The sequence below is a fragment of the Sturnira hondurensis genome, unplaced genomic scaffold, assembly GCF_014824575.4.
Source record: "Sturnira hondurensis isolate 20B ecotype Veracruz unplaced genomic scaffold, ASM1482457v3 Scaffold0016663, whole genome shotgun sequence".
NCBI classification, from domain to species: Eukaryota; Metazoa; Chordata; class Mammalia; order Chiroptera; family Phyllostomidae; genus Sturnira; species Sturnira hondurensis.
Window position 1 is genome coordinate 11,692,126 of NW_028089294.1, and position 25,256 is coordinate 11,717,381.

The 25,256-nt window shown below is 38.8% G+C and overlaps 1 protein-coding gene across 4 annotated transcripts in view; it reads right to left on the reverse strand.

The window, feature by feature from the left end:
• Window positions 1-25,256, reverse strand: part of SPAST (spastin) — a 54,646-nt gene that overhangs the window by 25,762 nt on the left and 3,628 nt on the right. Inside the window, exons 2-4 of one of the 4 annotated variants that reach the window (XM_037066631.1) lie at window positions 11,032-11,115; window positions 9,316-9,399; window positions 824-919 (exon numbers count right to left, since the gene is read on the reverse strand). In XM_037066631.1, coding sequence (XP_036922526.1) covers window positions 824-919; window positions 9,316-9,399; window positions 11,032-11,115 — 264 coding nt within the window. Of the gene's footprint in view, window positions 1-823; window positions 920-9,315; window positions 9,400-11,031; window positions 11,119-25,256 lie in introns of all 4 variants that reach the window. The other 3 variants (XM_037066630.1, XM_037066633.1, XM_037066632.1) reach the window with 3 other exon arrangements.

The following is a 25,256-nucleotide window of genomic DNA, read 5'->3' on the forward strand; positions in this document are numbered from 1 at the left end:
AATGACCACTGTCCCTTTCATCCATGGAAATCCATTTAAACTAATTCTTCTCTAGAAATCTTAAAAGTTTTATAAAATATGAATAAAGAAAGCAGTGGTCTTACAGTCTGAACTAAGATTTTTTGTTTGCTTTTTGGGCTACAATTTAAGCAATGTAATACATCAATAAAATTTAAGCCCTGGACATAAAACAAATGCTGTAAATGTCACCAATAAAATTGGATGAGATGTCAGAGACCCCAAGAAATACAGATTCTCCCCACCCAAACAAAACAAAAAAACATTCAACATTCTGTGAGTTCATACCCAAAAGTTCAAGGAAAACAAATTTAACCTATAATAAGTAAGAGTATTCTAATGTTTCTACTCACTATGTGAGCTCAGCTTCAAGTTTTTTCTTATAGGTACTATGATAAAACATTCATGTATAGTATATAGGAAAACTGATATGCAGTGAAAATTGAGGCATAACAAAAAAGAAAAATTCCTCTTAAGACTACTTAGCTATCTATTAAAAAATACAAAAGCTGAAAATACAATAGAAACAAAAGAATATAGAAAAATGAGCCCTTCAAATTTTATAATTTCAAAAATCAGAGCCGGCAAAATATGCATATAAAGCATGCTGAACAAGGCTATACCTTATTTGTTACATGTCTATATGCTTAATGATAGGAATACTTTTGTTAGGTCAACATAACCCTGTGCAAACAAAAATCAAGCAATACCATCATTATAATATCAAACCAACATGATTAGGTTAAGTGGGACTTGACTTCGCATGCAAGCTGTACTATTCACATATTAGCTCACCTAAACCCACCTGACTGGAGATGTCCGTTGCGGCATGTCACGTTAGTACTGTCATTACAGACGTCTGTCTGTGACTTGGAAAACTGCAAAACTGGTTGCAGCTTCTCTATGCAACAGAGGAGGGTAAGAAAGAACAAAATAAACAAAAAGAAAAAAATACATAATGAAATAAAAGGTATATGTGAATATGAAAAATGATTCAAGTTGTTACCAAGTTGTTATATGATAAAGTTTTGCATTTATATAAAATTCTCTTAAAAGTATAATTAGTAAGAAGTCAGATATTAAAATAGCAACAGAAATTAATAAATGAATGGGTATGTTAGAGACATGTCTTAGTCGGGCTTGGTAACTGAATACAGCTCCCCATCACCAGTATCACCAGCACGTATTTTCTAAATATCTAGTATTTCTAAGTCATTGTGTAGAAAGAGCGTGAAGATTAAAAAATGAATATTGGGCCCTGGCTGGTGTAAGCTCAGTGGATTGAGTGCAGGCCTGCGAACCAAGAGATTGCGGTTCAATTCCCAGTCAGGGCACATGCCTGGGTTGTGGGCCAGTTCCCAGCGGGGAATGTATGAGAGGCAACCACACATTGATGTTTCTCTACCTCTCTCCTTCCCTTCCCCCTCTAAAGATGAATAAATACAATCTTTTAAAAAAATGAATATTGGTCTCTATCATCCAGATACTTACTATATATAATTGGCAACTCACAACACAAATTAAAAAAAAAAACTGTGTAGCACAAAAGAAAGAGAACATTAAAAAGGCTCTACAGAAAAAGTGCGCTATTAGTTGGCTATGATTTGAAAAGATAAAAGGACATTTCAAGAAAGGAGGACAGCACTTAAAATGACACAGAAGGAAACTACAAGGAGTGTATAAAAAGTGCCATATTCAGCTACCCTAATATATGTCAAGCAAGAAACAAAGGCAATAAAGCAGAAGGGAAGTGTGCTTCAGACCTGTGACACCCTACGACTTATTCGTGCACACCTGTCCCACCTTATTTGCAGCAGAGATGTTCCAAGACCTCCAGTGGGCCCCTGAAACCACATATAGTACTGAATCCTATACATATTTTTCCTACACATACATGCCTATAACAGTTTAATTTATAAATTGGGCACAGCAACAGATGAACAACAGTAAACTAATGAAACAGAGCAATTATAATACACTGTAATAAAGGTTATGTGAATGTGGTCTCTCCCTTTCTCTCTGATAACTGATCTGACAACTAAGGTGGCTACTAAGTGACCAACAGGCAGGTAGCATATACAGTGTGGACACACTGGACCATGGGAGAATTCTTTACCCAGGTGGGATGGAGCAAGAAGATGTGAGATTCATCGTGTCAATCAAAGCAGCATGCAATTTAATTATACACTGCTTATTTCTGGAATTTTCCATTTAATATTTTCAGACTGAAGTTGACAGAGGGTAACAAACTACAGAAAGCAAAAGCACGGGTAAGGGGCGTCTACTACGGTACATGGAGATTATCTCTAAAAATAACCCAGACAAAGTGGTGACAGAAGCTGCCTCTGGGGAAGGGACCTGAGTGGCTGGGGCAGAGCATAAAATGATTGCCTGTCATACTTAAGCTTGTAAAATTTTGTGGCACATGACTAAAATTAACCAAAAATTGAAAAGGATTATTTCAACCCTATCCCTATTTCAAATAACAACAAATTTTCTCATGATCCAGGTTTTCGAATCTAGCACCAGAAGCCCTAAGAGGGTAGCAGCCTGAAATTCCTCCCCTCTGTACATCACTGCTGCACTCTTTCCCCCTCCCAAGTCAATCCATACTGCTAGTTGACAAACACCCTGCTCCACTGCTTACTCACCAGTATGAACAGGCTTTTAGCTTTTCCAAGGCTCTCAAGGATTAAGTAAAATAATACACATAAAGTCCCTACTCACAATAGGGACTCATATGCCTCATTCACAATAGGGGCTCAATGTTACATAATTTTGTTGAAACATTCCAAGTTATCATAACTGATTCTAGAAAGTCAATACTAGAAAGTCAATGAATACATGCAAAATATATAGCACATCTATACTAACTCTCCTAAACTTCCATTTCTAAGGCCAGACAAGCAGGCGCCATACTGGCTTTAGGGTACACCACACATGCCTTTGGGACAGGTTAAATAGCAGCTACCCTTTCTGCACAAAGCACAAAGTACTGCACAGCTTTTGTGTCCTAGAACTGGCTGCTACAATATACCCTGGAGCTGGTTTTTTTTCCTTGTTGTTAGTTAACAGGTAGGTCATCTGATTTTTCTCAATGATAATACCGTTCAAATCACCATACTGAGAAAGAAACCATTTGTGTTGGCAAAAGATATAAATTAGAAAAAAAAACAGTGATTTGTAAATGTCTTTTTTATCAATTAACACTCTTTTCAATGCAATGTAACAAAAGTTCACCTAACATTCATTATACAATACAAATAAACAGAAAGTAAACAGGAACTATTAGTTTTGATAACTAATAACTAGGAATAAAAAGCCACAGAAGTTGTTTTTTAAATGTGTAGGGTTTAGTTTTATATGCATGGAAACATACACAGTAGCAGTATGCGGCTAATGTGACTCTGCTCCCATTCATTTTTGTTAAAGAATGTAAACTTAGTTTAAAAATTCTTTTTTGAATAACTAAACACTCTGTAACCAATAACTTAAAACAGTCACCTTGCTTCCTGGTCCTCTCACATGCAATCCCTATATAGTAAATAACTTACTTGAAAGGAAAATCTTACCACATAATTGTTCTGCGCAAAACCCTTTAGCAACTTCCCACTGCCCCAGAGCAGCGCTCAAGGTCCTCCACCTGACAACACAGGCCACCCATGCAATCCAAAATTCACATCTTTACCAACACCCTCCCCTCCTCTCTGTTCTGCTTCTTGCTCCTGGGTCTCTGTTCATGCTGTTATTTCTTCCTGAACCATCTTTTTCTCAACCATTCTTTAAAAACTTTTATTCATCTTTTGAAATCCCCACTTCAGGCTTCATTTCTTCAAGAACGATTAAAAAAAAGATTTTATTTAGTTACTTTTAGAGAAAAGGGAAGGGAGGGAGAAAGAGAGAGAAAAACATCGATGTGTGAGAGACGCATTGGTTGGCTGCCTCTCACATGACCCCAACCAGGGACCTGGCCTGTGCCTGACTGGGAATTGAACCAGCAACCTTTTGGTTTGCAGGCCAGCACTCAATCCACTGAGCCACATCAGCCATGGCAGGAAGATTTCTTAGATCTATTTCCCTACCCCTACAAAATATTTCCATATTCCATCATGTAGTGACATAATTTATCTATGTGTATCTGCCTCCCCCACTAGGTCATGAGAGCCTTAAAGAAAGGAACATTTTATCTATTGCATCAGTAAATCTGTTCACCATTCAAATATAATCAAGATCCAACCACTCATTTGCCATTTCTCCTGATACCACCCGCTGTAAGTAAGCCTCTATCACTTTTCTCCTCATGTACTACAACAGTGGTTCTACTTGTTCTCCCTTCTGCAACACAGTGTAACAAGAGCGACCCTTTTAAAATTTAAGTAAGATTATGTCGTTCCTTTCCTTAAAATCCTTGTAACTGCTCCCACTTCACAGGTAATAAAAGCTCAAATCTCCATGGTGGCTTACAAGCCCCTGTGTGCTGTTGACAACTGCCACCCCAACTAGTTCTCTGACCTCCGGTCTAGACTCTCTCCTTGCTGGGGCACACTGGCCTCTCTGCCCCCCTCAAACATATCAAGTATGTTTTCTTAAGACTTTGCATTGGTTCTTACGTCTCTCTGGGCCTTTCTTTTTCCAATACCTGCATGGCTAACTCATGCCAACTTCTCAAAGAGGCATACCCTGACCATTCTATTTAAAACTAACTATCCAAATCATCTCTCATCCACTCCTAATCCCCTTTTATTGTTTTACTTTTTCTTTTTTCCACATATTTACCACCTTCTAACATACCGTATAAATAGTGTATAATTTATTTATTTTTATGTTTATTGCCAATGTTAGTCTCTCCCTACTGCAATATGAACTCTAAAGGAGGGATCCTTATCTATTATCCTAAGTGCCTAGGACATGGTAATCACCCCAAAAATATTTGCTGAGTTAATAAATTCAGTTTATCCTCCAGCATTTTACCTGGTAGAGCGCTAACTTAATAAATGAATAAACTTAATAAATGAACACTCAACAAAGCCAGATTTAGGGAGAAAAAATAGGGTAACCTCATGCCACCATGTATATAAGTATGTACACATAGGAAAAAATAGTTTACGTAGGGTTCAGTAAAATCTGCAGTTCCAGGCATCACCTGTGGACAGAGGGGAGTACTATGCATAATATATATGAACCCTTTCCAGCTTCATCAAAGAGACTGCATCCTCTCAAATTAGACTGTCTGGGGAACTCCCAGTAGCATTCTCTACTCTAATTAGATACCTACTGGGCATCCCACCTCCAAAACACTCCATTTCTTAACCAGCACATAATATACCAATATGCTCTACTGTGCACTTGTGCACGGCTCTTTTTTACTGTCATTGATGCATATAATCCCAGACTATCTGAGTTCTCAGAAAACAGGAATATGTGGATGTAGTCAATTCCACTCCATATTTTTAAAAGTAACATCTTCTGAGGCTTCCAGTCACGATGGTACTGTAGGCAGACATGGCTTCCCTCTTGGCACAACAACATCAAAATTACAGCTAAAATACAGAACCACCATCACTCAGGAACATCATAAATCGAGTTGAATGGCAGTCTGATAACTAGAGACACTACATCCATACAGATTGACAGGAGGAGTGCAGACTCTAAATGGGCTGGCCTCACACCCACGTGGAGAAAAATTCAGGAGGGATATCTCAGGATGAGGAGTCACAGCCTCATACCAGGCACCCAGCCCAGGATTCCAGTGCCAGGAAAACAAGTCCTCACAACTTCCAGCTGTGAAAATCAGTGGGGATTGTGTTCGTGGAGGAGGCCGATGGAGCCCTAAGCTGTTCCTCTTGTGGAACCCACACATGTGACTCTCCTGCTCAGATTCACTCCCTCTGAGCTACTGCACTGGGGTGGTAGCTTGAAAGGCACCAGTGGTATAGAGGGAGAAACTTAAGTGTCTGGCTCCGCAGTGAGCAAAGGCCAGTACTCCTTTGCTGAGACATCCCCCCATAAAGCTGGTAGGCTGGTGTCATATTTGAGGCTCCATTAACCTGGCTAACACTACTTGACCCACCTTGGAGATCCAGAGACTCTAACCCACCCAACTTACGGGTTCACCCAAGCCGCTTTTCTATAACAATGGCTGATCTTGGCTCCTAAATCTTACCAAACAAGCAAAAGCTGGCTTCTGTGAGCCCTATAGGCACACAGATTAGAGTCTCATCTTAGCTTCACCCAGGGAATCTCCAAGCCTAGCACAAGTAAGGACACCTACTACATTAGGCCACACTACCAAGACACAACCCTACAGGACACCTACTACATTAAGCCAAACTACCAAGACACCTACCAAATAGCTCTACTTAATACATTAAAAAAAAAGAAACAAACACAGGGAGGCTTTCCATGTTTGGGAAACATGACTCAAATGTAAGAATAGATCAAAACTCCAGAAAAAGAGCTAAATGAAATGAAGATAAGCAATCTATCAGATGCAGACTTCAAAACACTGGTTATACGGATGCTCAAGGAACTTAGTAAGGACCTCAGCAACATAAGAAAGACCCAGTCAGAAATGAAGGATACACTAATTGAAATAAAGAACAATTTACAACCCTGGCTGGTGTAGCTCAGTGGATTGAGCGTGGGCCTGTGAACCAGAGGATCGAGGTTCGGTTCATAGTCAGGGCACACGCCTAAGTTGCAGGCTGGTTCCCAGCAGGGGATGCACAAAAGGCAACCATACATTGATATTTCTCTCCCTTTCTCCTCCCCTTCCCCTCTAAAGATAAATTTTTTAAAAAAATTTTAAAAAGAACAATTTACAGAGAAACAACAGTGGAGTGAATGAAACCAAGAATCAAATCAATTATTTGGAACATAAGGAAGCAAAAAACCACCACACAGAACAAGAAGAAAAAAGGATCCAAAAAAATAAGGATAGTATAAACAGTCTCATATGGGTGCCAGAAGGAGAAGAGAAAGAGCAAGAAGTTAGAAATCTATCTGAAAAAATAGTGAAAGAAAACCTCCCTAATTTGGTGAAGGATATAGACATGCAAACCCACGAAGTGCATAGAGCCCAATTATGATGGATGCAAAGAAGCCCACTCTAAGATATATCATTATTAAAAGGGCAAAGGTTAAAGATAAAGAGAGACTCTTAAAACTAAAAGAAGTTAGTTACTGGAAAGTTGCCAGATGGGAGGGGGGTGAGGGAGAATGGGTGAAGAAGTGAGGGGATTAAGAAGTATAAATAAGCAGATACAGAAAAGCCACTGGGGATGGAAAGTACAGTATAGGAAATGGAGTAGCCAAAGAACTTATATGCCTGACCCATGGACATAAACAATGGTAGGAGGACTGCCTGAAGGAGTAGGGGGTGCTGGGTGGAAGGGGGCAAAGAAGGAAAAATCAGGACAACTGTAATAGCATAATCAATAAAATATAATTTTAAAAGAAAAATAAAATGAAATTTAAAACTCCAAAAAATAAAAATAAAATAAAAGTAACATCTTTCAGCCCTGGCTGGGTAGCTCAATGACAGTGTCATTCTGATATTCCAATGTTGCAGGTTCAATCTCCAGTCAGGACACATATGAGAAAGCCACCAATGAATGCATAAATGGAATAACAAATTGATATTTCTCTCTCTCTCCCTCTCCCCCACTTCTCCTCTTTCTAAAAACAATAAATTTTTTTTAAAAAGTGACATCTTTCACTAATGGGTACATAGCACTTTTGAGAATGGCAAGAAACAACAACATCCAAAATATTATTATTTTTAAATGTTTATTGATTTTAGAGAGAGAGGAAGGTGGGGGGAGAGACATCCATGTTGAGAGAGAAACATCAATTGGTTGCCTCCTATACATGCCCAATCTGGGATCGAATCTGTAACTTAGGTATGTGCCCTGACCGGAAATCAAACCTGCAAACTTTTGGTGTACAGAGTGATGCTCTAACCAACTGAACCACACTGACCAGGGTCAAAATATTATTTCTTTTAATGCCTAACCTTTTAAAAAATATTTTATTTATTTATTTTTAGAGAGAGGAGAAAGGAGAGAGAAAGAGGGGGGAGAAATATCAATGTGCAGTTGCCGCTGGAGCACCTCCTACTGGGGACCTGGCCACCAATCCAGGCATGTGCCCCGACGATGTAGTTCACAGGCTGGCACTCAATTCACTGAGCCACATCAGCCAGGGCTAATGCCGAGCTTTTATAACAATCAAGGCTCTACATCCGACTATCAACTTACAGGTAGGAGAGAAGAACATATTGAAAGATACCATGGAGATGCGCATGCAAGTCAGACCATAAGAAACACTATGTAGCAAAGACCTGGTTCATTGACAAATCAACTCTCAGAAAACTAGATGGACTTGTATATTAAAAGAGATATACTGTAAGGGTATTTCTTTTAAACAACTGCGTTATATGGCCTTAGGGAGAGGTCTGAAGCTGCCAACGTCCCTATGCTGAGTCCCTCTGCGGCACTGCCCACAGACGCCTGTATGGGGCTTGAGATCCTGATCTAAACAATTACAAAAAAAAGCAAGAGTTATTCAGTTATGAGATACTAATTGGATATTATATTATATATAAATTATATTTGGACATTGACCACTTTTGGTCCTTTTTTAATATTAAAGAAAATTATTGGTTATTTTTACACGGATAATGGTATTTTTAAAGCATCTTTATTTTTTATAGCTATAATAAGAAATACTTATAAATTATATAAAAAGGTGTCACAATTTGTTTCAAATAATATTAAGTGGGAGAAAGTGGGTAGGGATACAAACAGGGGTTTATGAAATTTTTCCATAAAAAGCCAGGTAGTAAATATTAAAATATTTTTAAAAGCTACATTTTAAAAGTCTTTGAGAGTTATATGATCTCTGTGTCAACTCTGTCCCTGTAGTATGAAAGCAGTTGGACAATATATAAAGAAATGAGAGTAGCTGTTTGACAATTTATAAAAATGGGCGGTGGACTGGGGCTAGCCTATGGGCTGTAGTTTGTAAGCCTTTGGTATACATAAATATATATACATAAATATGTAGTTTACAAGCCTTTGGTATACATAAATCAAGGCTGACCATGAGATGATAATCATTGAAGCTAAGTGAGTATCATTATACTCTCCTATTCTATATGTTAGAAATGTTCTACAAATTAAGGAAAAAAGCCTATGTCACATTTTCAAGATCATTGATGTATTTCGGTCTACACTAAAAATTCATTGAACACACATTTTAGATACATCTCGTTCCAATTATATAATTCATTGATACCTAGAAGTTGTAAACGGTCCTTGGCCATAACCAAATTAGTCATCATTTTAGCTTGAAGGCGTTTAGCTCTTTCACTCTGTTCACCTGGAAGAAAAAAACAGAAAAAGAATTAAAATATCCAATGTTTCCCTACTAATACTACTTCAAGATAAAATGTTACACCCCAGTAATCTCATGGGGAGTCACTAGTCTTCATAAAAAATTTTAAAAATACTATTTTCACATAATACTTTGTGGTATTCATGGATTTAGAGCCTATTTTCCCCCTGTGTTTTAAAATCTTTGAAATTGTTCTGTGTTGTACAACTGGTGCTGACTTACTACTGCTATCAGCAAGGCTGCAGTCCTAAGGCGGTTTGCTACCGCCTGCGCATGCACCATTTCGGTCACAGATACTAACACTGCTGCTATAGCTGTGTCTACACAAGGTAGGCTAGCAAATTCAGTAAGGTTTAAAACTCAAATTCTAAGTGATAAGAAGAGAATGTGTCATAGTTTAATTGACATTGTTTTTTTTTCTTAGTGACAGAATTGAAGGCATTTTTGATTCAGTGAAATACTCTTCTTATAAACAACTCATTTTCTTCAAATTCTTCTACGCAATTGACATAGAACAGCAAGTATATTTTGTACATAATTCACAAAGTCATGCTCATAAGCTCATGAAAGCCTCAAATGCCCAACCTCCTAGATTTACTTGTTCTATTCTGGTCTCTCTTATTAAGTAGACCAGTAGCTAGAGAATTAGTCAAAATAAAAGGGGACAGAAAAAAATGGGAAATATTGGATACACTTAGTTATCGGAGATTAACTGATATAAGTATCAACCAGCCAGACAACAAACATCCATTGGGTGGATTGATCCATGAGACTAAGATTCTTAGCCTGCATATTATTTTTGCTTCTCACTTTATTTTAGTTATGATAAACTGAAGTACTTTATTTAATAGTGATACCCACGTACTATACAATAGTCACTGCATAGTATTTAAGAATTCAGGCTCTGAAGTCAGACTACCTGTGTTCAAATCCTGACCCCACCACTTGTTAGCGATAAGGCTTTAGGAAAGTTACTTAACTTCTCCATATTTAGGAATATGTATTTGAAAACTCATGGTAACAGCAGTAGCCTCAAGAGGGTGGGGTTGGGGTGGAAATTAAGAGAAGCACGTACAATGATGCTTAGGTACCTAGTAAGTGTGCAATAAATGTTATCTGTATATTGAAAGATAGTAGGCTCTCATTTTTTTTTGAGGTGATAGGAAAGTAAAGATAAGAAATAACTGCTTTGGTTTTAAAAAGCCAAGTGTGAATCAAAGTATAACACTTACAGTTCATATTGTAACATGAAGTCAAGCAATACTCACAAAGGCAAAGGGGAGTCTGTGGATTAACCACCCCTCCCTGCCTCAACCTCGAGGAAAGGACAGGTTTCAAAAACGGCTAAACACAGGGTTAAACATCACCAACAATGGTGCCAAGAAGAACCCAAGTAACATACTTTGTTTTTGCCTGACTGGTACAATAATCAAGTTTGAGCAACTCTGGTTAAAACTTCATTTTTAGCCCAGGTAGTAACACATTAATTGTAAGTTTATACACATTAACATTTTAAAAACTTTTAAATACTTCTGGTAAGATAACTGGATTTAAAATCAAGGTAATCATGTGAATACAATTTTGCATGGCTCCTAAACAAATGTAAACATAACTTACCTTGTCCTGTAACTATGACAGCTATTCCTTTTTCTAGTTCTTCAATACCTTTCTTGTACCATTCCACAGCTTGCTCCTTTTGTCCTGCTTTTAAAAAGAAATAATTAATTGTATACATCACAAGCACAAAGAATGCACTAAATATTTCCCGAAGCATGCTGTTATTAAGTGATATGTGAAACAGAGGGTTGTGATCAAATAAATTTGGGAAATATTACTATATTACTTCTTTGTATCTTTAGCATCTTAACAATGTCCAAGAGGGAGACACAGACTTCAATGTCTCCCAAAATTATAGGGCTGTGAGTTCTTTGTTTATCATCTGATGGTATTGATGCTTATAACCATTCAAATGATTACTGGGGAAAAATTTTTATTTTGGGAGAATTTAAGTAAAAGTTTTCTAAAATATGAATATGATTTCAATAATATTGAGGGGGGAAAAGAGCACTGTTTAATTGCACTCAGATCTGATGTAATTCCTCCTATGTTCATTGTTGTGTGCCTCTTTTCCAGTTTTTATTTCACAAATGATTACATCATAAGAAATAGTACATGAGATTACAAATGTGGCATTTAGTGACACATTTCTATTTCTTTGAAACAAATGACTGGTTTACAACATTAATTCTTACTCCAAGTTAAGCTTTAAAGGGATCTAAAAATTCAGTATAATCAAAATGTGTGTAGGAGATTTTTGTAAAGTGATAACAATTATATGCAAATCCCACTGTTTTTTAAAATATACTTTATTGATTATGCCATTACAGTTGTCCCATTTGCATTTCTTTTTTTTAATATATTTTATTGATTATACCATTAGTTGTTCTACTCCCCCCCTTCATTTCCCTCCACCCGCACACTCCCTCCCCCACTATTCTCCCTCCCTTAGTTTATAACCACGTGTCTCAATTTCTTTAGATTCTATATTTCCCCCACTATTCTCGCCCTCCCCCTATCTATTTTCTACCTACCATCTATGCTATTTTCTGTGCCTTCTCCCCCCTTCTCCTCCTCCCACCCCCGTTTCTAACCCTCCATGTGTTCTTCATTTCTATGGTTCCACTCCTGATCTAGATGTCCTCTTGGTTTGCTTTTGTTTTAGGTGTGGTTGTTAATAACTGTGTGTTTGCTGTCCTTTCACTGTTAATATTTTTCATCACCTCTTTCTTATATAAGTCCCTTTAGCATTTCATATAATACGGGCTTGGTGATGATGAACTCCTTGAACTTGACCTTATCTGAGAAGCACTTTATCTGTCCTTCCATTCTAAATGAAAGTTTTGCTGGATAAAGCAATCTTGGCTGTAGGTCTTTGGATTTCATGACTTGGAATACTTCTTTCCAGCCCCTTCTTGCCTGTAAGGTCTCTTTTGAGAAATCCGCTGACAGTCTGATGGGTACTCCTTTGTAGGTGACTGTCCCCTTATCCCTTGCTGCTTCTAGGATTCTCTCCTTCATTTTAGTCTTGGCTAATGTAATTATGATGTGCCTTGGTGTGTTCCTTCTTGGGTCCAACTTCTTTGGGACTCTCTGAGCTTCCTGGATTTCCTGGAAGTCTATTTCCTTTGCCAGACTGGGGAAGTTCGCCTTTATTATTTGTTCAAATACATTTTCCACTCGTGGCTGTTTCCTTCCCCCTTCTGGTACCCCTATAATCCGGATGTTGGAACGTTTAAAGATGTCCTGGAGGTTCCTAAGCCTCTCCTCATTGTTTTGAATTCTCATTTCTTCATTCCTTTCTGGTGGGATGTTTTGTTCTTCCTTCTGGTCCATTCCATTGATTTAAGTCCCAGTTTCCTTTCCATCGCTATTGGTTTCCTGGACATCTCCCTTCATTTCAATTAGTTTAGCCTTCATATGTTCCTCCAATTTGTGACTGTACTCTACCAATTCTGTGAGCATCCTGATAAATAGTGTCTTAAATTGGGCTTCTGAGAGGCTGGCAATTTCTTGGTCGCTTAGAGTTATTGGCTCTGGGACTTTGAGTTCTTCTTGCACCATCTTTTGGGCTGTTCGTGCCTGTCAAGTAGCAGGATTGGAGCCCTAGGTTTTCACCAGAGCAGGGCAACTGGGTCGCTGGGTTGTGACATTGTATGTGGGGGCGGGGTCAAAGAGGGACAATGGCTTCCCTCCGCCGCCTGCTGCCGCGACCCCCACCGGCACCGCAGCCACCACTGTCACCAGGCCCACGCGCCTCGCTCCACTGCACACGAGTGTGCCACAGCTGTCAGCCCTCCACCACTGGGTTCGCCCCGTGGGGCCTGCGCAGTCCATCTCGCTGCGCGCGAATGTGCGACCTTGGTCAGTCTGCCCCGCACCCCGACTAGGTCCGGGCTGCCTGCGCTCCTAGGTCTGTCCTTCCCGACCCCGCTCCGCTGCTGGCTCTGCCTCTCTTACCGTCCCGTTGAACGGTTCGTAGCTGTCGGACTTCCGAATAATTCCGTTTTCTGGTCTCTGGGTGTGTCCTAGTTCTCCAAAACTTTTGTTGTATTCAAACTTGGTTGTGGGAGAAGGCACAGTATTTCCATCTATGCCTCCATCTTGGCAGAAGTCTGCATTTCTTTTTAAGTTGAATTTATTTGGGTTACATTGGTTTCAAGTGTACAATTCTATCATACATTATCTGTATATCATATTGTGTTCACTACCCATAGCTAGTCTCCTTCTATCATCATTTATTACCCCTTTGCCCTCTTCTACCTCCCCCACCTCTCTTACATCTGGTAATCACCATATTGATATGTGTCTATGATGGGTTTTTTTTTTGCTTAATCCCTTCAACTATTTCACCCAGTCCCCCAAACCCCTCTCCTTCACCCAAACAGCTGTCAGACTGTTCTCTGTATCTATGAGTCTGTTTCTAATTTGCTTATTTTGTCCATTAGATTTCACAAATAAGTGAAATCATGTGACATCTGTCTTTCTCCACCTGGCTTATTTCACTCTGCATAATACTCTCTGGGTCCATCCATGCTGTCATGACAGGTAAGATTTCTTTCCTTCCTATGGCTGAGCATTTTTTAATCTACTCATCTGCTGACCAGCACTTGGGCTGCTTCCAAATCTAGGCTATTATAAACGGTGCTGCAGTGAACGTAGGTGTGCATATATTCTTTCAAATCAATGTTTTTGGTTTCTTTGGATATATTCCCAGAAGTGGAATCACTGCGTTACAAACCAGTTCCATTTGAAATTTTTTGAGGAAACTCCATGCCGTTTTCCACAGTGGCTGCACCAATATGTGTTTCTTCCAACAGTGCACAAGGGTTCCCTTTTCTCCACATCCTTGCCAACACTTGTTATTTGTTGATTTATTGATGATAGCCATTCTGACAGGTGTGAGGTCATATCTGATTGTGGTGTTAATTTGCATTTCTCCTATGATTAGTGGTGTTGAGCATCTTTTCATGTCTATTGGCCATCTGTATGTCTTGTTTGGAGAAGTGTCTATTCAGGTCCTTTGCCCATTTTTTAAATTGGATTGTTTGGGTTTTTTGGTTGGTGAGTTCTTTATAAATTCTGGATATTAACCCCTTATCAGATAGATCACTGGTTAATATATTCTCTCCTTCAGTGAACTGTCTTTTCATTTTGTTGATGGCTTCTTTTGCTGTGCCAAAACTTCTTACTTTGACGTAGTTCCATTTGTTCATTTCTTCTTTTGTTTCCCTTTCCTGGGGAGGTACATCAGAAGAAAATAGTGCTATGAGTCCTGACTGGTGCAGCTCAGCGGGCTGGGCATCCTCCTGTAAACTGAGGAGTTGAAGGTTTGATTTCGGGTCAGGGCATATTCCTGGGTTGCAGGCTGGGCACTCAGTTGGGGATGCACAAGAAGCAACTGATGGATGTTTGCCTCCCTCCCTTCCCTTCTCTCTAAAAACTAAAAACAAATCTAAAAAAAAAGAGAGAGAGAAGAAATGGTGCTAAGAGAAATGTCTTAAGTTTCACTGCCTACATTTTCTTCCAGGATTTTTATGTTTTCAAGCCTTACATTTAAGTTTTGATCCATTTTGAGTTTATTCTTGTATATGGTACAAGGAGTTGATCCAGTTTTTTTTTTTGCTTGTATCTAATTTTTCCAACATCATTTATTGAATAGACTGTCTTTACTCCATTGTATGTTCTTGCCTCCTCTGTCAAATATTAATTGACCATAAAGGTGTAGATTTATTTCTGGGCTCTCTATTCTGTTCCATTAATTTATATGTCTGTTTTTATGCCAGTACAATACTGATTTGATTACTATTTGATAATTAGTAATCAAATAGTAACAAATAGTAACAAAGCATGATACATCCAACTTTGTTCTTCAAGACTGCTGAGGCTATCTGGGGTCTTTTGTGGTTCCATATAAATTTTCAGAATACTTATTCTAATTCTGTGAAATATGCCATTGGTATCTTGATAGGAATGTGTTATTGCTTTGGGTGATATGGACATTTAAATGATATCAATTTTTTGTGTCCATGAACACAGGTATGCTTCCACTTATTTGTATCTTCTTCGATTTCTTTCTCCAGTATCTTTCAATTTTCCAAATACAAGTCTTTTACTTCCTTGATTAAATCTATTCCTAGGTACCTTATTTTTTTTGGTTGCAATTGTAAATGCAATTGTTTCCCTAGCTTCTCTTTCTGATAGTTCATTATTGGTATATAAAAATGCTACCTATTCCTGAATATTAATTTTGTATCCTGCTAACTTTACTGAATTCATTTATCAGGTCTAGTGGTTTTTTGATGGAGTAATATTCTATTTTTTACTATTTATTGATTTTCAGAGAGAGAAAAGGGAAAGGAAAGAGAGAGGGAAACAACCTGCTGCTCCATCCATCCATGCATTCACTGGTTGATCTTTGTTATGTCCCCAGATTGGGAATCGCACCTGCAGCCCTGGCACACCAGGATGACACTCCAACCAACTATGCTACTTGGCCCAGGCATGTTTTATTTATTGACCTAGTTGGGTTTCCAACTGCTTTGTGCAGTTTGATAATTCACTAAGCAATACATTACTTCTGCACTTTATGTATATTTTAATAAGTGTACTTAAAAACTGAAAGAAAAAAAAGAGGAAGAAGACTGAATACTGTATATCGCAATGAGTCCCACAACATTAGGTGAATAAGGTTAGAGATTAGTTTGTATGTAACATTCTTCCCTGTAATGAATAAATATTTATGTTTCTATAAGTAGACAAAGTCAGGAAACTTACTAGCAATCCTGTCTATAAGGGTAAGATTACAGGGGATTTTCTCTTTCTATATTTGTTCATTATTTTAATTTTGAGTACATGTTACTGTACAAGCAACAGAAATACTGATAATATCCATCTTTAAATAGTAAGTATAATAGACTAATTTGTGAATTATCTACTGTATCTTTTCATTCATATATTAGTGGTGCCCAGATTGCCACAAAAAGGGTCAAATTCTTTCAACCCAAGAATAGTTTAGGTTGAAAAGATAATGTATGTTTGCAAGGATATGAGGTACAAGACACAGATTTAAGTCCTTGCTCCATGATTTAATAGCTGTATGATGTTGGGAAAGCTAGTCAGTATTTCTGAGCTTCAATTTCATTAACTAAAAACAAGATGACATTTCTTTTACTGAACTCTGAGTTGTGGCAAAGATCAAATTTTAAAAAAGTATGTGGCAATACTTGGAGTAATAAAAAGGTATGAAACATTAGTTTCATTATCTTTATTATACTTGGTAAATTTGTTTATTGAACAATTTAAATTCTACCCCTGAATTGTATGCACAGCTGTATGCTCTTGAATTTTGTTCAGTAAAGTTATATAAAACCCACTGCTTTTAATTATCTATTGGGTGGGCCAAACAGTCCATTTAGTTTTTTCAATAAAATAAAAGATGCATTTTTCATCTGCACCAATTTTACTGATTTGGGTATTTTGAGTATGTTGGCTATCTTCCGCATGGAACAAAGGCAATCGTTCGCAGTTAGTGTCTCGATTTGGTTGCTATCAACTTCACCTGGTCCACCCGACCACGGAGCATCGTCCAGTGAGAAATCTCCATCACAAAACTTCACAAACCACTTTTATGTTCAATCAGTCACAGCACCTCCACACACTGCACAAATCTTTTTTGTGTGTTTCAATTGCATTTTTACCTTTCTTGAAATAATAAAGCATAATATGCCAAAAATGTTGCTTATTTTCTCCTATCTTCAATATTAAAATGGCTACACAAAAATTCGGCAATTTTGATAAGTTTCTTTTTTAAATGCATGTTGATATGACAGCTGTCAAATACAATCTAACAAAAATTGTTTCGAATGAAGTTAAAGACAACAAAGCACTACTAGTCATCCTACAGAAAAAAACGAATGAACTTTTTAGCCAATCCAATAGTCCTTTTAAGTATTTGTCTACAAGCAATTCCAGGAAACAAATACATACATTTTCCTACACAATTTTCTGCAAGCAACTTGCAAATACAACGAGTAGTAGAGTAATGGGTATCTTTACAGATCCTACAGATGTCCCTGTGTGTTAATCTCCAATAAACCACACAGACCATGAAACATCAAATTAACAGTCCCTGGATTAATTTTCTCAGTTTACTATTTCAGAAAGGATGACTTCTACTTTGTTTTAATTCAGCAAAAGGTCATACATGCTTTCATTATGAGCTTGCATTATCTACACGAGTACAAAAATTTCACTTTATCTCTTCTGTAATAAAAAGCTATGATACTAGGTGAGGATTAAGGTTAGCAGGAGACTTCCATCTGTTTTTTTTTAAGATTTTATTTATTTATTTTTAGAGGGGAGGGGAGGGGAAGGGGGGAGAGAGAGAGAGAAATATCAATGTATGGTTGCTTCTCATGGGTCCCCTGCTGGGAACTGGCCTGCAACTTAGGCATGTGCCCTGACTGGGAATCGAACTGCGATTATTTGGTCCGCAGGCCCGCACTCAATCCACTAAGCTAAACCAGCCAGGGTCTCCATCTGTTTTTTCTGAATTAAAACTCACAATTAGCAAACGTATTTTTTAAAGATTTTATTTATTTGTCTTTAGAGGGGAAGGGAAGGAGAGAGGGAGAAAAATATCAATGTATGGTTGCCTCTCATGTGTACCCTGCTGGGAACTGGCCTGCAACCCAGGCATGTGCCCTGACTGGGAATTGAACTGCAATCCTTTGGTTCGCAGGCCAGCACTCAATCCACTGAGCTACACCAGCCAGGGTGCAAAAGTATTTTTACATCACTCTTTAGTGATTCTTCTTCCCCAAATCCCATTGACACTGCCACAGTTTTCTAAAAAAGGTAACATAAGCTACATATCAAGGTTTAACTGAGTTATAATACAACCTCTAGAGGCTATAACCTTAAAAAGGATTGATGAATTAATAATAATATAGTTTCAATTTTCTGAGGACCTATTATGCACAGACAGCATTTTACAAACATTATCTCAGTGTAGTAACTTGCCTAAGACCCTGAATAGTTGTAATTCAAATGTCAATTTAGAGAAGAGGCACTGCAATTTTAAAAGGATAAAATTAGGCCCTGAAAGCTAAGAAAGAGCAAAGCAATCCCGACATCCAGGAGCTGGACTAGTATTAACAGGTAGGCCTAGGTGTAACTAGGAGGTGGCCTGGCATTACAGCTAGACCTTGGTGTTCTGTTGAACATAAACAATTTCACAGAACATCAACTTCACAGAAAGCCACTCTGTGACCATAATGGATTGAGACAAAAACAAGGCCACTCTATTATCACATCTAAACACATAAAAAGGCACAAAGTCCAAACCATGAAATACCCCCTCTTCAGGCTAAGGAGTGCTTTTTAACCAATTATAGCTTTAGCCTCACTCTAGTCTAGTACCTTTTCTAGATCAGATTTATTAAAGTACTCAGCCCTAGAATTAGTCCCAGTTCCTAACAGCATCCAATCCAAAGGAAAACCCTGCTGCCCTAAATCCTCTTCCAAAATCACCTAACACAAGCCCAGCTCCTATAATCAGTTCTTTCCAGCACCCTTTCCTGAGATGCACCAGTTTTCTATGATAGGGGTTCTTCCTGGTTAAAATAAGTAAAACGAATCGCAATTGTTTAACCACAGGGGTGTGTGTGTGTTCTTCTAGTGACGGCTGACTGAAAATCACAGAGGAAGCCCACTTCTGAACAACAGATAATTCTCTCTTCTCTGCTGTAGCATGAAATATCTGCAGAACAGGAAAGACGTGAATAAGTATAGCATATCTATGCTATACCTATATAGGCGTAAAACACTCAATAGTCTCCAAGAAAGTTATAGATTTTGGCATTTTTCTTTCCTCATTTGCCACAATAAACAGCTGCTGAGATGAGAGCATACTCAAATGTTTTATTGCTTACAATATCTATCATGAGTAGTTGTTAGTCACAATGCAAAAGAAAAACGGCTACGTCATCATATTAATACTTTCACTGGTGTCATATAGGTCAAGAAAAGGAAGCTAGTAGAAAAGTAGAAAATTTATCCCTTGCTGGAAATAAAAGATCCAACTACTTGGGTGAGCAACTACTACTGGGGAGTAAGATAGTGGATTAGGGAAGATCCTTCCTTCAACAAGTTAATATTCATTTACCGACAATCCCTTGTCATCAGAATGACTAACAATAATCTTAGGAATCTAGTTACTAAATGAGTTTTAAAAGATTTAACTGTATTCTACCTAAGGAAAAAAGTATGGACTTTTTGGCCAACCCAATATAAACTTGCAATAAAAATGAACAAAGAAAAAAAAACTCCAGAGAAGTTCCAGTCAAGATGGTGGCACAGATAAACATGGCTCACCTACTCACACAGCCACATTAAAATTAGAACAAACCTGGCTGGCGTAGCTCAGTGGATTGAGCTCGGACCTACGAACCAGACAATCGCGGTTCGATTCCCAGTCAGGGCACATCCCTGGGTTGCAGGCCGGTTCCTTGCAGGCTAACTACCAGCAGCGGACGCACAAAAGGCAACCATACATTGATGTTTCTCTCCCTCTCTCCTTCCCCTCTCTAAATAAATATATAAAATCTTTAAAAAAAATAAAAATAAAATAAAATTAGAACAAAATTACTGCTTCTTGGCCTTTTAGCTAGTATCAAATGTAGTTTGTTTTTATCAGTTTAAAATTAGAACTAAATTATAGGACAACCATCACTCAAAACCATTAGAAATCAGGTTGAGCCCTGGCTGGTGTAGCTTAGTGGATTGACCATGGGCTGTGAACCAAAGGGTCACTGGTTCGATTCCCAGTCAAGGCACATGTCTGGGTTGTAGGTTGGGTTCCTCATAAGGGGTGCGTGAGCAGCAACCACACATTGATGTTTCTCTCCCTCTCTTTCTGCCTCCCTTTCCATCTCTCTGAAGAGAAATAAAATCTTTAAAAAAAAAAAGGAAAAGAAATCGGGTTGAGTAGAAGCCTGACACTATGGAATCAAAGAAACCATATCCATCCAGACTGGTAAAAGAGGCACAGATGTGGAATGGGCTGGTCCCACACCCATCAGTGGTGGATAAACATTCAGGAGGGATATCTCAGGAGCAAGGACTCTCAGGCCCACACCAGGGCTGCCAGCTCACGGTCCCAATATCAGTAAGATAATTCCCCATAACTACTGCCTGCAAAAACTAGCAGGAACACAGTTGGTGGAAGAAACTTCTAGAGTCTCAAGCAACTCCTCTTAAAAAACCCCCCCACACACTCACCTACTTAGACTCGCTCCCTCTGATCTCAAGCACCAGGGTAGCAGCTTGAAAGGCACCAGTGGCACACAGGGAGGAAGCGAGGGGTCTGGCATCAAGGTGAGAGCTGGGGGACAGCTTGCTCACAGACAGAAAGTCCACTGTCCCTTTTTTGAACCCTCTCCCACCAGAGCCACAGAGCTGGCAGACTGGTGCCATATCAACCTGTGTGGCACTGTTTGTGTCATCCTGGAGAGCCGCTAAGACTCCGTGTCACCCTACTTAGGGGCCCAGCAAAGCTGTTAACAGAGACTTCTCTATATGAATGGGTGATCTTGGCTCATTCTTCACAACTTCCTACATCATCTCAAACAATGAACAGCTGATCTAACTGAGCACCCAATTCCCATACCTCTGGGAAGTGGCCCCAGGTACATTAGCAGCAGCCACCCTAGATTGACAGTTTGGCTCCTCCTGGGAATCTCCAAGCCCAGCACAAGGGATGAGCATCTCAGACTGCTTTATAGCCCAGGCAAGGTGGTTCCAGGCAGAACGCAGGTGGGCGCCGACCTTGGCCTGCACCAACCAGGAAACCACAGGACCTGTACACCAAGTACTAGACAGCTACAGACCACATCGGAGCACCTCCACCCTGCTCTGCACAGCTGATCTTCCACAGAGGGTAGAGGTTGGTGGTAAGTTGTCACAGCCAATCCTTGGAGATGACTAGGTAAATCTCCTGTCAAGAGCAATCAAGGCTCAGCTATAAGAGAAGAGTGTATTCAGCCCACACAAAGGGCACAACCTGAGTACCCAGCTTGGGTGATAGAGGAGACTGTGTCACTGGACCCTACCTGACACCTACTACATTAGGCCATGCTACCAAGACAGGAAGTCACAGCAGCTCTACCTAATACATAGGAAGAAACACAGGGAGGCTGCCAAAATGAGGGAGAAACATGGCCCAGATGAAAGAACAGATCAAAACTCTAGAAAAAGAATGAAACAAGAGAGATAAGCAATCTATCAGGTGTAGAGTTCAAAACACTGATTATAAGGATGCTCAAGGAACTTAGGGAGGATCTCAGCAGCATAAAAAAGATCCAAGCAGGAATGAAGGATACACTAATTGAAACAAAAATTAGAGGAAAACAACAGTACAGTGGATGAAGCTGAGAGTCAAATCAATAATGTGGAATATAAGAAAGCAAAAAAACCCCAATCAGAATAAGAAGAAAAAGATTCCCAAAAAACAGAGGATAGTGTAAGCAGCCCCTGGGACAACTTCAAGTGGTCCAACATTGCCATCACAGGGGTACCAGAAGGAGAAGAGAAAGAGCAAGAAATAGAAATCCTATTTCAAAATATAATGAAAGATAACTTCCCTAATTTTGTGAAAGAAATAGACATATCTAGGGAGGACAGAGAGTCTCAAAAAAGATGGATGCAAAGAGACCCACTCTAAGACACATCATAATTAAAAGCCCAAAGGTTAAAGACAAAGAGGGAATCTTAAAAGCAGCAAGGGAAAACCAGCCAGTTACCTGGAGGCAAGTTTCCATAAGACTGTCAGCTGACTTCTCAAAAGAAACTTTGCAGGCTAGAAGCAATTGGCAAGAAATATTCAGTCATGAAAAGAGGGACCTACAGTCAAGACTTCTTTACCAGCAAAGCTATCATTTAGGATGGAAGGGCAGATAAAGAGCTTCCCAGACAAGAAAAAACTAGAAGTTCATCATCAACAAACCATTAGTATATGAAATGTTAAAGGGACTTATTTAAGGAAAAGAAGACCAAAACCAAACAATGAAATGGCAATACATATATATCCATCAACAATTCAATCTAAAAAACAATGTAAGCAAACAAGAAGAACAGAGACAGACTCTTTGATACAGAGAGGGCTTTGATGGTTGCCAGATGGGAGAGGGATGTGGAGGAATGGCTGAAGAGGCGAGGAGATTAAGAAGTACAAGTAGGTAGTTACAGAACAGCCATGGGGATGTAAAGTGCAGTACTGGAAATGGAGTAGCCAAGGAACTTAAGCATAAGGCTTATGGAATGATGGTGTGGGGATTGCCTAAGGGAGTGGAGTGTGGGGCGTAGGGAGGCAAAGGGGGAAAACTGGGACAATTGTAACAACATAATCAATAAAACAATTTTTTTTAAAAAGCTAAGACTAGAACAAGGGATAAAATTCCTAACATTGGTTGCCTTTCTGTCTGTTTAGTGCAAATACAAAAAAATATTCTTAAAATGTGAAATGTTTACTGTGTATTTAATAAAAGTTAATGGTGTTTTCTGGGAAAAGTATGATATCTGAATACCCATCAGAATTATTTCCTTGTTCTTGTCATGGAGACTTTACAAGCAGAATCATTAAGCCCAAGAAAACTGAAATCAATCTTTTCAAAACGGTGTCTAGTAGTTTTTAGAAGTAAAAGAAAGTATATTGAATCTGATTACTATCCTCTATTTTCCCCTTCTGAAAATAAATGTGGATAAGCACGCATTTGTGTGCATTTAAAACAAAGCCCAAGGTTGGATTATAAGGAAATACAAAATTATATGGAAATTTATTTCTAATAAAACCTGGTATTTTAAGATAAACTGACTAGGAATAGGTAGAAAAAAGATTTTAGTTACACAAGTTCTGTCCTTGATGCCAGGTTCTTCAGTCCCACAACATCCTGAGGAACTGGCGCTCTCTCTGTGACACAACATTTTGGGCCCTTACTGTCAAGTCCTATACACCTGAAACACACCTAGACGCCCTGCAGCAGTATGTTACCCAGGCAATCTCAGACTTGTCTCCCTGCAGGAGCCATGTGAAGCATGCTAAGTCATGTTCTGGTTGGCCAAAGCACCACCATTACAAGCTCCTCCTTTCTCCCAAGTATTCAAGGGGCTTAGCAGTTAGCATTACAAAAACAGAACCTGCTTGGTAGAAAACAAAAAGTATAAAATTATGAGTCTGTTCACCTAAACTCTGTTCTGCTACAGTTAAGTTCACTCTTTAAATTTTAGTTTCTCCACATGTATAATAGATTTGACAGGCTACCAGTTTGCCAAGGATGTTCAACAATTTAAAAAAATATCCACAAAACTATTTAATTCCTTTAAAAAATGAGGGATATATAATATACATAAAAGTATATACATGTTCATTCATCACATAACAAGTGTTGTTTTAACACATCCCACTGAAGAGGAAATGTTTTTCTCAGGTAACATTTAGAATGCAGAGCTCTGCAAATTAACTGGCATCCAATAAACGTCTGCTTTAATGGATAAACCTCATAAAGCTCCATATTAGGTAAACAGAATTTGCTGTGCTTCTCCATTTAAAGTAGTTTGTTTCCAGCCCTGACCAGTGGTTTGGGCGCAGCCCCAGAAAGCAAAAGGTGGACCGTTCCATTCCCGGGTCAAGGCGTCTGTGTGGATTGCAGGCCAGAGGCCACCAATCAATGCCTTTCTCACACACTGATGTTTCTCTCCCTGTCTTTCTCCCTCCCTTCCCCTCTCTCTGAAAATAAATAAATAAGTAAACAATCTTTTGAAAATTTTGGTGTCAAACTTAGGCCTTTATACAAATTCAGTGTCCAAGTTAAGTATGCCAGAAGAATGGAGTTCAAAATAAACATAGTCACTATATTAACTACATTCATACACTACTTTATAAAAATAAGATTTAGCCCTGGGTGGTGTAGTTCAGTGGATTAAGCATGCATGGACTTCGAACCAAAGGGTCGCCAGTTCGATTCTCAGTCAGGGCATATTCCTGGGCTGCAGGCGAGGTCCCCAGTGGAGGCCATGTGAGAGGCATCCACACACTGATGTTTCTCTCCCTCTCTTTCTCCCTCCCTTCCCCCTCTCCAAAAATAAATTAAATAAATAAATAAGAGAAATTTTTAAAAAAGATTTAATTTGGTCTTTATTTCAAGGCGCCAAATATTTCAGGGAACTCCACTATAGTCTGAAATGACCCACTTGACCTGATGAAATAAAGTGGTTCTCAGTACACTCGGAAGATATCAGGTTGCTAAGGGGAATGGCATTGCATGACAGTGTAAGCCCCTTAATGGTCTATCAGAGAGTTAGGAAAGCTTTAAAGACTGCACATCCAACTCATTTCTATTTATTCATATATATTCAATGCTGTGGGAAAGAGTGAGAATAAAATTCTCTTGGGATTAAGTTTTATACTGTCTAGGCTGACTGAGAGGTAAACAGACTTCAAATGTGAACCCTTCTTACTACTACTGGGTTAAGGCTAAAGTACTGGGTTGGCCAAAGAGTTTGTTACATCTTTTCTGAAAATAAAAGACACATTTTTCATTTTCACCAATAACTTGATTGATTTGGGTATTCTGAGTATGTCGGCTATCTCCCACTATTGGCTTCTAGTGGGTAGAGGCCAGGGGTGCTGCTAACCGTCTTCCAATAAATAAGACAGCCCCACAGCAAAGAATTATTTGACCAAAGTGTCAATAGTACCAATTAATTTTACAAACCACTTTTTAAAA